We start from the raw sequence: 15,687 nt of genomic DNA, 5'->3' as shown, positions 1-15,687 counted from the left end.
GATCGTGACGACGGTCAGTCTCTGAAGGCTACTGCGTGACGCTCGTGATGTGTAGGTATATAGTTGCGGGTATTGTTATGTCATGAGTGGGTCATACTCCATGGTTTCCATACCTCGTTCTACAGCTTCACTATGTTGCTTAATGAATTGTCAATGACCCACCATTCGTCTACAGGCACATTCACATGCCAGCGGCATAACCATATGAGTGAGATTTCAAGTGGATGATATACATCACATTACCCTATTTTTGATGAGAATTAAGGTTTATATGTTCGAATTCCATTGCAAAGAATATATTCTACTTCCACATTAAATGTCTTGTTTAAATATATGTGTGAATCGTGACAATTGTTTCGTTCTATGGTATATAACGTGTTGTCAATTAAACAATGCATTCAGAAGTAACTGAACTATCACATCTGTCATCAAAAGCGTTCATTGCCAAAGACTCAGTGTCTGGCACTATAGTCCCCTTGTAACCGTCTCCAACAGGGAATGTAAAGGTATAAATGTCCACTTAAAAAACTGTAACCACGATAAGCGATGTTTAATAGATTTGTGGGATGGGGGTTCGTGAAATCTAACAGGGTCTAAAAATCGTGGATGGAAATCCATTGCTCGACTTAAGATCTAAGTACTGACACTCGAACGCAGATCTTCGCGTTACGGAATAGTAATAGTCACAATGCCCGGTGCCTCGACTAACGTCGAAGTGCTGGGATTCCCATGTGGGATTCAGTCATGTCTGAATACTAGCATTGGGAACTGAGCCCCGGGTTTCGATTCACTTCTAAATACTGGGATTACCCACCTGGGTTCCGTTTCACTTCTAAATACTTGGAATATCCGACCGGGCCTTCGACTCACTTCTTAATACTGGAAATCCCACCCGGGTTTTGAATCACCTCTAAATATTGAGAATACCACCCGGGTTTTAAATCATGTCTAAATACTGGAAATCCCACCCGGGTTTTGAATCACCTCTAAATATTGAGAATACCACCCGGGTTTTAAATCACGTCTAAATAGTAGGAAACCTATCCGGGTTTTGAAACGCGTGTAAATACTGGGGATCTCAAGTGGATTTGGAATCGGGTCTAAATACTGGGAATCCCACCAGGTTTTCGCCTCCCTGGGGATCGAGATAGTTACACAGACATGATTACCATCTTCTCAGAGCCATTCACATGTCTCCTATTAATGCCACATTCCTGAAGGTAGTGAAACGGTTTGACACCCAATTATAGTACCGAACGACCCTCTGGAAATCGTTACCAAGTTTCGATCACACGAAAACTTTGTAACAATTGACATCCATCAAACTAATTTCGGGATCGCTGCAGGTAATTACGACACAGTCATAACAAGATGCATTACACCGAATGACTACTCGTGCACAAAGGCTCCTTGACGTACCATTTAGTAGGTATAACCGTCCTGGCATCTTTGCACAGGTAGTTAACAGTAGAAGTCTCACCTAATCGTTACCACAGCGTTTACATAAACAATAAACTGGTGCTTCACTCTCGGTGGTGACAGTTTCGCCGATGCCAATCATTGATGTGTAAACACAGATTCTGACGTCTTTCTGTGAAGTTCATACATATCCCCACCTATGGATGTTTATATACCTATATATGATCAATAATGACGAACATACGGATATCATGCGTCCATCATGCCATTGCATGGAGTGAGTATGGCTTGTTTTTAGTCGAAAATGCGTATAACGGCTAAAACTATTATAATAATGAACGGTCGCTTTGACTTTGTTACAACCTAGGTTTACCATGTATAATGTGATTACTAAGAATTTGATCTTGATACCAGCCGGAAAGTGGGGCGTTGGTTAAATGTGTTTGAAGCGGTTGCTCGGCATGACGAAGACCTGGGTTCAATTCCCCACATGGGTACAATGTGTGAGGCCCATTTCTGGTGTCCCCCGCCGTGATATTGCTGGAATATTGCTAGAAGCGGCGTAAAGCCTAACCCACTCACACACCCAAACTTGTAAAATCAAAATAAAATCAAGTCTACACCGATCCATTACACGCAGCGATAAAGTTATTGCTCACTAGCAAGTAGTGAGTGTATGGAGCTTACGACACACATTAATGAACTGATCCATTAATGTATTCCATTAGTGATTAAATCTCTCACGCCCCGTAGGCATCATATCCATGTATTATCATATACCACCTACCCCATTTCTGGTGTTCCCCATCGTGATATCGTTGGAACATGAGCGGCATAAAACTAAATTCACTCAGTCTTATCCCAACCCACCTACAGCTCCTACAACACAAAACACAACCCTCGCTTATATCTAATCCAGGGATCCAACTCAGCCCTTAGTCCAGCCATTAAAGAATGCATCACAGAGGCGTCGGACTCAAGTCAAAACATGTTCCCAGATCGTTTAATTTTCGAAATTAAACATTTGTTTCGGTTCCATTAGAATTTTGTTCTGTAAATGTTTAAGAATTATTGGTTGATAAATGTTTAAGAATTGATTTTATTAATTCATTCTTTATTTCTTGGATTAAAGGCTTGTCACCTGTATCGGTACACGGGCTTTCTCTGGCGTAAACGTTTTAAATTTCCAAGGTAAATCGTTGTTTTGTTTGAATCAGTTTCGCCGGACACAAAAAAGTCCGTTTGAGCTTTGATCTATCCTGAATCAAACGTCGAGCACTTAGTTCCCAGACTGCGACTCCAACGGTGAAACAAAACGTTCCTGATTTCGGAACTGAAATACGTTTTTTAAATCCTCTGCAGTTTAATTGTATTGTCACAAGGATTAAACCGATTGTCGCGCTACCTGAAAATAGCCGCAGTGGGTCAGAGAAAACAATCTATTGACAACAAGGCAACCGTTTCTTTCATCAAAATATCACCCTATTGAGCTTTTAGGACACATTGTGGTCAAGTGTATTATGTAAAAATGGAAGAGTATACGACAGAGAGTTTAATAGATCGGTTACAAGAGAATTTCATCTCTGGGGTCTTGTCTAAAGACAGAACGAGCGTATACTGTCTAAGTCCTTGCTAACATGACCTTCATTCAGATCCCCTTATTCAGAGCCCTTGCTGTTAACAGTGGTAACGTCTTGAGAACACAGACCTAAGCCCGCTGAGCCTAAGCAAACACATTTCTTTGCCCCACAAACTCCGAACTCTTGTCTCATTGTGCACTGGGTGGCGAGGTCTCGTCACTCAAACACCAGAGCACGTGCAGGGCACAGGAAATGTCTGATCAGACGTCAGGGATTGAGGTGGGAACAATCGGGGACGTTAGTAGGGTATAGTTAAACATCAACCGTTAGACTAGATTCAATGTTTCAGATCTGAAGGTGGGGCGAGTGGGTGACGGACTTCACAATAAAGAATTACTTCAGTCACATAGGAATCCATATTTTGCTGAACAATCAATATCCAACCACCAATTTCAATCACAGCACTACCGCTAAAGACAAGACACTCCGTAATCCAGCTCAGTCCCATCAAAGGTATAGAACAATAGTTCCTTACGTCATAATCATATGCTGCTGATGAAACCAAGCATTATGACGCGACTATAATGGTGATATTAACATCAATCATCGTAAAGACATGGTACTGACCTTATCCGAATGACTTTAGGTAAATGTTCTGATCACTATTTCACAGACTGTGGGGCTAACAGTCCATCGAAGACCCAACTATATACATGTATTTGTAACTAAGTGACCGAGTGAGTGATATCACAGCAAGGCTAAATGGCGAATGAAATCTGCAGAATTGAGTTAGTTGTTGAACGCCGCACTCTGCATTATCCTAGCTATATAAGCGATAAATACCGAGTCGGCCAGAATATCCAGTTATTGACCTCACAGTCTTCGGAAGTGCAGCATGACGACATAGTAGTATTTCAGCCAATTGTGAGTGAGGGTGACCATCCTGTCCAGTTAGTCCTGTTTCTAAAACCAGTTACCCAAGCTGGATCTACACGGGTGGCAGGAATGACTAAAGTGAGTGTTTTGAGTTTAACGGTGCTATGAACAGTATGCATGTCACATCACTGTGTGTCAGCTGGATGTGAAACACGTATGCACTAGCACGGTGCTGACGAACCAAAAAACACCATTAAAATGAATCATTAAGAGTACTAGTTTCTGGCCACGCAAGCCTGTACAATGAGTCGTACAGCACTTATGACGACTGGCTGGGCCCCGTTTCTCAAAACTATCGTAGCGTAACGACTGCCGTACCTCCTAGACGTACGACAGTCGTAACGCTTCGACATCTTTGTGAAACTGGGCCCTTATTCTTAACTTTGTTCGTAGCCAATATGTTAAGAATGGGTTTAAGAAGTTCGTAAGGCTACGAACGTTTCGAGAATAGCTAGCCAAGTCCCTGGGCTGGTTGAAGTGTACAACGAGAAGTCTTCAAAGAACGGTGCACTCTCCAGATTCACAAACACGAGACTATTTTTGTTGGAATCGTGCAATTGAGGTGTCTTGAGATTGACGTGACCGGTAACGAATACATTTAGCGGCTGGTGCATTATTCAGTATGTTCAGTGAGACAATTACAAAACAAACTGTACATGTTTGACCATGCTCAATTTATCACGCCTGTGCATTGTGCGACATAGCCACCGGCCCGCTTGCCCATGACTAGTAAAAATCTAATCAGGCCATCGAATCGCCACAGTCACTCGCCCGACTGGCTAATGAGTTTTTATGAGGTCATTTTGTAAATATATCACTCTAAGATCTGTTAAGTTATGATACAATTGTAAATCATGCACGATTATGGCCTGATAGAAATGTTTATTATATTACTTTTTTAGTATTGAATTATTGTTTGGGCCAGTAACATTCCGGCAAACTATTTCACACACTGTACCTATGTCCAGTGATCACAACACTGTAAAGCTGATTCAATAACGTACAGTGACTAGTAAAAATCACATAGACCACCAAATGTAGTTTTTTTTTTGGTTTTTTTTTTGCAGTGGCCATTGAAATTTCTGCTAAGATAATCAACGAATGTTAATTTGGACCAGTGAAGTAATCTCACTTGTTCCTATGCCCAAGTGAACATTTTGAAAAGTTTCTTTCGCTGCCCGAGTGAATCGTAACAGCCCTACTGTACATGTTTGCTGGTAAATACAAAGCGTATATAGGTCAGCGATCTTTGACCTTACACACAAGCCAAGCAGAGAGATCCGTGTTTGTTGGATTCGTCCCCACACATTACGCACATCAAGAATCAATTGCCTGTGGCTTGCCACGAACAGGGACAAGAAAGGAAGATTCCCTCACACCCCACACCCCACACCCCACACCCCACCCCCCATAGTCAAATCAACGATATTCATATTTTGACAAGTATTTCCTTTATTACGGCCAACGTAAATGTTGAAAAAACGACAAAACATGTTCACTATCATAACATAAGGCAGCCGAAACACATTGTGTATTAATGAATCACTATACACAGTGATGATACCCGTTGTCCTCAAAGAGGTTAGCGTAACCTGATCTACTGTGGACCTGTGCGCGAAAAAGCAATTCCAAACATTGCTTGCCAGTCGGACTAACCATTGCGAAATGTTACTAAGCCAAACAATATTTCACTAGCCCGAAATTTGAATGTAGACACGGGTTTCAACATTAATCAGCTAATATGACAAACATTTCTATCAGGCCTAGCGGACCAGTGGCTATTTCGCACAGTGACTACAGACACCCATGTTATCGCAGATCGAAGATGGTAAGAGTACAAGGAACAAAGGAATGATCGAAGATCTCGATCGTAGACAATATCGACCCCGCAAGCTGTACATTCTATTCTGTTATATTCAAATCTGTGCAGGTAGCTACTATGGCCATTAGGCCAAGCAAAGATTTGTTTCTTGGTTACAGATAAATCAGTAATAGTCCCCCCATCCCCCACCCCCCACCCCCAGACAATGGAATGTAAATAATCATGTCTCAAACATGCAGTTCACTCACTGACTTCATTACAAGCGATCACATACAGTCAGCCAATATCACCGTGTGTCAGCTGGATGTGAAACACGTATGCACTAGCACGGTGCTGACGAACCCAAAACAAAAACACCATTAAAATGAATCTGGATTCATTAAGATTACTAGTTTCTGGCCACGCAAGCCTGTACAGTGAGTCGTACAGCACTTATGACGACTGGCTGGGCCCCGTTTCTCAAAACTATCGTAGCGCAACGACTGCCGTACCTCCTAGACGTACGGCAGTCGTAACGCTTCGACATCTTTGTGAAACTGGGCCCTTATTCTCGAAACGTACGTAGCCCTAAGAATTCTTAACTTTGATCGTAGTCAGTGTGTTAAGAATGGGCTTAAGAAGTTCGTAGGGCTACGAACGTTTCGAGAATAGCTGACCTGACCACCTGATTCATTTCGTTGCCTCTGACAACAAACGTAGGTTACTGGGGACGGTCCTATATTCTTACCACTAGTTCCCACGGACTAGGCTACGCAAACTTTGGGAATTCCTGTAACTCAAGGTTGGTGATGACGGTCCTAATTTGGGTATTCCTGTAACTCAAGGTTGGTGATGACGGTCCTAATTTGGGATTTACTGTAACTCAAGGTTGACGGTGACAATCCTGACTTTGGGAATTACTGTAACTCAAGGTTGGTGATGACGGTGTTAAACAGTTCACAATGCCTCTGTACAGGAGTGGCGTCCAATGGTCAAAGACACCACCCTTCACTATGCAGAACTGTATCCCCTTTGCATGGCATGAGTCCATGATTTTCGTTTCATATCAAATATTTCTCCTTACCGCTAAATTGGATAGAATTATCCCCCTTGTCGCACAGTTAATGAAATATGTCGGGCACCTGCAAACGATAATGCCCTGAATAATAGCGTTACACTTATAGTAGTGCACTTCTTGGTTTGTCAGCAGCTGATAATTGAGTCTGAACGAGCGTCACCAAAGCGGTAAACACCTATAACCTGCATCACTTCCAGCTTTCCTCACACAGCAATCAGACAAGACGAAATACTAAGATTCTATCCTAAGCGAAATTTAAAGCACCCACTAACTCGCTTGCTCACTAACCCATCTGTAAGTGAGGCATACTTTCATTCCATCACCATACATCGTTTTTCATGAAATAGCACGTCGGTAAAATAGCATATTCTATTCAGCAAAGCTGTTATCACAATATATTGAACGGTTTGCGCACCACCAATCCTTTGTCAACTGTGTTGCATTGATACCTATTCATCGGCATCCTGCATAATGCTCCCCAAACATACTTAAAAAGGCGAAACGTTTAACACATGGGCGTCGAAGGCGAGCTGTAAATGAAACTGGTAATGTCGACATTTGAAAAGAAGAGCACCCGTGAGAGGTGATAGCAAGTCATTCTAAAGACATAACACATACGTTGAGCGAGTTGTATATGTAGCCTCTGGGTGAATACCAATACACAACTCCTCAGAGTGGATATTGCCCAAACCACCCAAAATAATAGCAATGTTGACAGCTCGCAGTTTAGGTCTGAATTGAGGAGAATCTCGAGGAGAACCACTGTGCAGGACGGAGTTTGAAAAGGACTATTCAGGGTGGATTTAGAGAAAGAACGATTCAGGACGGATTTAGAGCGGGGAGGATTCGGGATGGATTAGGGAAGGAGGATTCGGGGAAAGAGCGCTTCATGACAGATTTAGGGAGGGGAGGATTCGGGTGGATTTAGAAAAGCGAGTATACGTGGTGTGGATTTAGAGGATGAACGATTCAGGATGGATTTCATGAAGGGGCTCTTAGGGACAAATTTACAGAATGACGGATTCAGGGTGGACTGACAGAAGAGAGGATTCACAAAGAATTTATAGAAGACAGAAATCACGCTAGAATTAGAGATGGTCGCTGTATCAAACAGAATTACCAAATTCATCTGGGATGTCGTAATTTTCCAAAACAGTTTATCCATTCTTTATTGAAAAACATGCCCTTTTACATTTTAAAAGTATATGTCAAGAAATATCTCCTCCCTCGTGCTAGAGTGCGTTTTTCAGTTATGTATGAGGGCCCTTGCTACGTACCGTCTAACAACGTGTTGATAAGAAATCGTTTTCCTTGAGGGTATTTTGCAACGTTTCACCCAGAACATTACAGCTATATGAATATTTTAACATGCCCTTTCGATAATGAAATATGTGAATTAAGCTACAGTACTAGAAGGTACCTCCCTCCGAACTGGTTATTAGGTGGGCGTCACCTTTTGAATGACGCCATTTGTATAATATTTGTACCAGTAGTATTCAGCACGACTAGAGCAATTGTAGGGCAGTATCAGATGACCCTCAACAGAGGGACTGGCCTTGGTATGTCATCTAACTTGCTGCCTGGGATCTGAACTCACCTATCAAAAGTCCCTGCCCCATCCCTTCCCCGCCTGCTGTTGTAGATTCGAGCAGAGGAGTTTGCTAGTTTAAAGGGCCGACAACAATCCGGTCCGTGTGGACAAAATGGCCGCTCATGCGGACACACCTACACAAACATAGTTCTTGTTTGTCTACCCTGGCCCAAGTACAACGCGCCTAAGCAGTATAGCTTATTATAATCACACAAATCGAAAATTCACGTGCTCATGCCGGGTAAATTATACTTTACATACAATGCTCTTCCACATTTTGTCCTTCTATCCATCAAAATTACAGGTGTCCTTCTATTGGTGTGTAACGGTTGATTTATCAAATGAAAACAACGAATGAACAATCTGTTCAGCTCAAGAAATATCAATATAACAATATCTGTATCAATATTCCTAAACAATATATATGGACGGTAATATATGTATGTATATTTATATTTCCACGTGACTGTGCAATGTATAAATATAACAATACAATCAGTCTGTAATATGGCCTGTAATATTGAATCAACTTCTGTCTCTCTGGTAGACTCAGCCATTGTCAAGCAGTGTGTTCAGGGTCTGCAAATAACAGAATATACAAACCACTGACTGATGTCATGAACATCGATCCAACCTGCCGAGGTACGATGTCATGCATTCAGCCAATTTCCCGACCCCAGACTCCGTCTATGATGAAGTATAGGAGTCCTAAATCACTGAGTGAATAAATACAGTTATACACCACAGTCAGCGATATTTCCGCAACACTATGACAGCTTGTAAAATATGGATACAGGACGAGGGAAATCAATGGCTGAAAGCATGAGCATTAACCAATCTCGTCGGTAAACCGTGACATCCGATAAAATTGGCTTCCATGGCTAATGGAGAGAAGTGGCAACCTATTACACCCGAGACTTCTCATTCCTCCCACCACCCCTGCATGCACACACGTACACGCACACGTACACGCACACACTAGCCCTCTGACTTGTAGACCGCGATAAAGTGAGGCATAACTGGATGCGACTGGAACTGACGACCTGCCACATACCACAGTCCTAACCGATGTCATTCTGCCATCCCCAATGGCCGCGTTCTTAGTGTTTCGACTGTCGTCACTCCGATGTTCGAACATTCACTTACGATAGTCATGCCGCTGATACAAAACAGAAAACACACAACAATCGTAACTACACTTTAACCTAAGTTTATAACAAGGTACGGCTAACCCCGCGTCGTCAAATAGGTCAATTCTGGCTTAAAGGCAGTCTGAAAGGAGACCGCAGTGTAGGGAAAAATGCCTCCTGCCCGAAATTCTCAAATATTTGACATCAGACACAGAACAATTTTCCCATGTTAAGACTATGTAATTAATACTCCTGAGTCCGTGTGTATGTTCGGGGTTAATCAACACAATATTGACTCGTGTTCCCACCGGCGAGTTCCGAGCTGCTACGCAGGTAACAGCACGGGTTAGTTAACGTAAAGGTACGTGTGCTACTTTTAACGACCTGGTGACGTTATGTGATAGCACTTATTTACACACTGTGAAACAACACTGATAATCGGGTTTATAGGCTTGTTATGGCTAATATTGACAGAATAACCCATACTACTCCTCGTGGTGTGCATTAAGGACGAACTTGGCCATGAATAGGTCGACTAGTCATAAGCACACCAGTTATCGCCCCTACACAACCTTGAGACAGTACACCTATACGACACAATCGTATTGCACGTTATAAACTGACCATAAGTATTCGTGGCCGTACATTACCGCATCAATTTATATTGCTTGATCGGATGTTGAACTGAAAGGCGATCGGTGCTGGTTTGAGATAATGTCAATACAGCGGCGAAATCGTGTTAGTCGGTAATGTGAAGCTACCATTCACGCCTTCAAACATTTTGATAAAAGTCAGTCGCTGAACTGAGTAAGTGAGTTGGGTTTTTCGCCGCTTTTAGTAATATGTAAGCAATAACAAGGCGGGGACACCAGAAATGATCTTCACACATTGTACCCGTGTAGGGAATCGAACCCATGTCTTCATCGTGACGAGAGAAAGCCTTAGCCACTAGGCTCTTGAATGAATTCAGTAAATCTTTTCTTTGGGAAATATATTTTTATAAGCGTTGGTAAAAAATCACGATGGTTCATTCACTGTATTTGTTGCTGATACTGTATTGCTTTGCCTGTATATACTCATAGCCTCTGCTAAATATCCAATTTTAATCGAAAGATTAGATGCAAGTAAAGATTTACAGTTTGGGAACAAGTCTTAGGGTAATTAAAAATCATAAAGTGCACTTTACATTACAGGGTTGTTTCGACAATGGGTTTGGAATGTGCATCATAGAAAATTTCGGTTTCGGCACCAAAATGAATACAAACAAGGAAAAGAAAAGAAACTCGAAGGGTTTTCCCCACCCGAAACAAACCTTTATATGTTAGTGTCGTTTAACAAAGCTCTCGAAACGCTAGGACTGTCGTATGTCTACGAGACGTCTTATTGTTACGATGATCTTGAAATGGGACCGAGGTTTGGCGTGGCCGTCCTCGTTATTCTGCCTCGGGGCCCATATCACAATGCTAATTGACATATACGTCTCGCGGACAGCTAGAGCGAGTGTTCTGACATGACGCACCAGGCGCAACAACTGTCAGTTGCTTCCAGAACAGGACATCATAACATTTCGCCCAACGCTTGTCCCACATTTCTTGTTTAGAGACAACTTAAGGAGCATTTGTGTTATTTGTTACAATAAGCAAGGAGGCCTGATGCCTTGGTGACATGTTTGAGGATTAATTTATAGTACACGTGGTCGTCGTCACATCAACAGTTCATATTGAGGGATTTCAACCACTGACCAGCGAATCCTTTCATGGCTAAGGGGCACAAATCGTTAGACAAATGAGAACAAACAAAAACACACCTTCGTTTTAGATCATTCAGTGTGAGTTCAGTTCTACGCTTTTGGCAATATTGCTGCAATATCACGGCGGAGGACACTAGAAATAGGTTTCGCAAAGTTTACCCACGTGGGGATTCGACCCTGCGTGACGATCCGACGCTTTAACCACTAGACTGCCCATTCGCCTAGAGAGATAATGAGTAACAAAAACATGTACACATCCCTATTCCACTGATGTGGTCATTAGTCGGACGACCGTTTTTATTGCTTTATGGATTTTTGCTTTTCACGTTGAAGATCCGAGTAAAGATTGGTTTTCTGCACCTATGAAAGTCGTCAGTGTGGACTGATGGGGGTTATCAGGCTCGCTGACTTGGTCTATGTACGTCATCGTATCCTGGTGCGCAGATGGATACTCATGATGTCAATCACTGGATTGAGTAGATCAGACTCGGATATATGACTGCCGTGTTATGACACTAGGCATATTGCCGAGTCTGGAGCTAAACAATAAACACAGTGACATCATTAGAGACATCTGTCACACATTCAGCATCAACACCATGTTTATATTTCGTGACCTCAGCAAGTATAGTCGTGGCAGGGGAACGCCACATATTCGTAAGACATTACGCCGGCAATGCGAAGGAGCCATTGCCGATTTGTTCAGGATCCAGTTACAAAGACGTTTATAGAGGAGAAGTCACACAAGCCTCTGTCAAAATCTGTGCACACCACAAGTGAATGTGACCCATATATGTACACTAGTATTCTGTGTTTGGCATCTTTGAAATACGACACTTCGGTTTGTCAAAAATTACTTAATGCTTCGAGACATTCCTGCGTTTTAGTTTTCCGTAAAACTTTAAATTAAACTTGTAAATCAGATATAAACTGGAATATATCATATGTGTCAGTGACATTCATACCGGCAATTAATATCATATGACGGGGTGAACCTCATATTTGTCTTTCGAATAATATAATTGGACTTTCTAATAGTAATAATTCACTGGAAGACTTTGTTTGGAGCCTGCGGAGAAATCACATGCATTCTCTCTGTGTGTGTGTGTGTGTGTGTGTGTGTGTGTGTGTGTGTGTGTGTGTGTGCCTTTTCGTGACATCTTGCAGTGAGAGTGAGTTAGTAGCAAAACATAATCAACATTCACCCGTCGATCTACACACAGTCGTGAAACAGGAACTGATCAGTTTAATATCTTGGATACGCGTGAGTGAGTGAGTGAGTGAGTGAGTGAGTTAAACGACGCTTCAAATAGTATTGCAGCCTGTGTTATTTACAATCTCGACCTACCAAACAGTACTGCATAACTTCTTTTTAAACAATAACCCATTATCACAGAATGTAGTACAATATATGTGTGTATCATTCTTTGAAAATGCCTTCCAATCATATTTCAGATTTTTTCATTCGGTACATGTCATACCTTCTCTTTTGTATGGAACGTTGTTGTAAGTAATGTTCGAATCTAAACAGGACACAACATTCACAAACCAGAGCTTAAACTCCCTAAACAAGGCAAGAGAATGACAGATCAATAGAGAGTGAGACAGGCTGCATGGTTATGACAAATTACCACGTCTATACAATGCGAAACCTCCATTATCCGGACATAACCGTTTCGGGAAAAAAGGTAAACAATGCATGATTGGTAGAAAGTAATAACGTTCCGTGTATATGGAGAGTCTGCATATACTAGTATGTACATACTCTACACCCGACTGTAAAGCCCAGGAAAGCAGGTTTCCGTCTATTGTTGACCTTGGAATTTCACTTGAAATGGTTCTTGTTACACGCGCTATGAAGCCAAACAGCACAGTGCTTCGTCTTTTAACATTACTGTTCATGGATTTTAAACGTCTCCCCAAACAACCCCCATGACAAGACTGTTCAGAAAATAGAGAGTTATTATCGATAGTGCAGGAAACTGTAGAACTGTACCTGTACGCTTCATATACGAATACTTTTGAGGATGGATTAGCGAGCTTTTCTCGTGATGAGGGGAATTATCGATCTGTGTCTTGTCGGGACACACAGACTTTCGACGAATCTTTAAGTTCGCGTTGCCATTACCAGCACAGGTAAGGCATCGCAGCTGACCTATAAACGTACGTGCACAAGACTTACAAAAAACGAATAAACACTCCACCTACCTTGACTTTATCGTTGTCGAAAATCGCAGACGCACATCCAATAAACACGAACATTAATGTCCCCAAAAATTCAGCTAAAACTGCTCTCCAAAACGAAAAAGACTTCACCTCTCGCAAATCAAATAATTTTCCAGCTGCTCCGGGTCCGAACCTTATTGACTCAATTTTGTTGGCAACATACATGAAATAACCCTCCATGGTGAATGATTATCCGATGAGCAAAGGCCTAATTGCTGGGAAGAACAACCACTGCGTTCGAGCAGACGACACAAGGCGAGCAAGCAGCATCTATTGCTCGTGCGAAACGTTTGACAAGTATTTATATTGGTCACAAGTGTCACGTGACTGCTGCGACAGTTACTCTCATTCATAAGAAGTACTGGCGTTGTGCTACACGTTGCCCTGTGGGTCAGTGGCGTTACTAAGGCCATCAGATTTGATACACTGTTGACCAAATACGTTTGTCTTTGTAAGGTATTTGTCTAGCTGGGACTGAGGGTTAATGAAGAATGATTTATTGAAAAGTAACGGTTTGGATATTTGTGGCGGCACTTCGTAAAAGATTAGATGTGCCATTTCGTTGAAAGCAAATAATGTTAATGAGATTATGATTCTCATAGTTATGTTCATTAAATATTGTATTATAACATTTTCATGCAGATACTCATGTTCTGTGAACATTTAGGCCATCTGTGTAGTGTTTATGTCTCTCTTGTCTTAAATATTACGAGCGTATGGGTGGAGTGTTATATCTGGTGGTGATTTGTTGGAGGATTTTGTGGTGGGAGAGGGTTTTGTTGCGGCAGTTATACGAACTGTCTTGAAATGAGAGTAGGTTGGTTTACGATATGTTCTCCCTCTTTACTGCATAAGAAATAACGATGGACATGTCCCCGCACCTTTCTGATAAAACTACCCGTGAAGATTTGGGTTAGAATTATTCTTCAGCTACCACTACTTGTCGTAAAAGGTGACAAACGGAATCGGTTGGCCTATCGCTGATGTGGTCGTTGGTGTGGGTCGTTGATGTGGGTCGTTGGTGTGGGTCGTTGATGTGGGTCGTTGGTGTGGGTCGTTGTGGGTCGTTGTATCCTAATTGCATAGATGATGATAATCGACTGTTGATGCCAGTCACTGGATCCACCCGTTGTTACGTGTAATTCGACTCTCCGGCTTCCTTACAAATAGCGCTGGGTGTGTCCTCGGACCTCACTAATACGACTTCCTTACAAATAACCGTGGGTGTGTCCTCGGACCTCACTAATACGACTTCCTTACAAATAACCGTGGGTGTGTCCTCGGACCTCACTAATACGACTACCTCACAAATAACCCTGGGTGTGTCTTCGGGTCTCACCAATACGACTTGTTTACGATTAGCGCTGGGTTTTTGTAGACGGACCTCACTGATACCAATTCACTGTGAACGGCACTAGGTGTGTCTGCTCACCTCGATAATACGACTTCCTTACAAATAACGCTGAGCGTGCAGACGGACCTTACTAATATGAATTCCTTACAAATAACGCTGGGTGTGTCCACGGACCTCACTAATACAGTTTCCTTACAGAAAAAAACTGGGTGTGTAGATGGACCTCACTAATACGACTTCCTTACAAATAAGGAATACCTTACTAGTACGACGACCTCAAGAAATAATGCTGGGTGTGTCCTCGGACCTCACTAACACGACTACCTCACAAATAACAATGGGTGTGTCCTCGGACCTCACTAACACGACCTCCCTATAAATAACGCTGGGTGTGTAGACGGACCTCACTAATACGACTTCCTTACAAAAGACACAAGGTGTGCCCGCCGAGCTTACTAATACGACCTCCTTATAACAGACGCTGGACGAGTGAACGGCCTTACCGATAAAGCAGTTGACAACCATATGGACCCAGTCGTGTCGAGTAGAGCTGAGACATGATAGGTACACATGCACTTTGGTATCGATAGTCCACCATAGTAGCCACGTGGTCTTCCGTTCAGAGATTATTAGCCGCCTGTGCCTTGGTATTTCACGACATGTCTTCGAGTGGTTTGAGAAAGCGCCCGGCGATTACATAGGACATGCAGTAGGCCTGGACAATCGGTCCTTTCATATCGCTCAGTTGCGTCTACGGTTAGGGAGCGGTAGTATAGTCCAGTGGTTGATACAAGTTACAGCGTTCGCCCTAGCCATGCTCCA

The 15,687-nt window shown here is 42.4% G+C and overlaps 1 protein-coding gene across 1 annotated transcript in view; it reads right to left on the bottom strand.

Moving 5' to 3' along the window:
• LOC137277999 (aquaporin AQPAe.a-like) overlaps positions 1 to 13,786 on the bottom strand; it is a 43,128-nt gene extending 29,342 nt beyond the window's left edge. The window contains exon 1 of the mRNA XM_067810028.1: positions 13,494 to 13,786. Within this exon, the coding sequence (XP_067666129.1) occupies positions 13,494 to 13,691 (198 nt within the window). The 5' untranslated portion in view covers positions 13,692 to 13,786. The remainder of the gene's footprint in view (positions 1 to 13,493) is intronic.
• Between the last annotated feature and the right edge of the window lie 1,901 nt (positions 13,787 to 15,687).

The sequence above is a fragment of the Haliotis asinina genome, chromosome 3 (genome assembly GCF_037392515.1).
Source record: "Haliotis asinina isolate JCU_RB_2024 chromosome 3, JCU_Hal_asi_v2, whole genome shotgun sequence".
NCBI classification, from domain to species: domain Eukaryota; kingdom Metazoa; phylum Mollusca; class Gastropoda; order Lepetellida; family Haliotidae; genus Haliotis; species Haliotis asinina.
The sequence above is the reverse complement of the archived record's forward strand: the minus strand, read 5'-3'. Positions and strand labels throughout refer to the sequence as shown.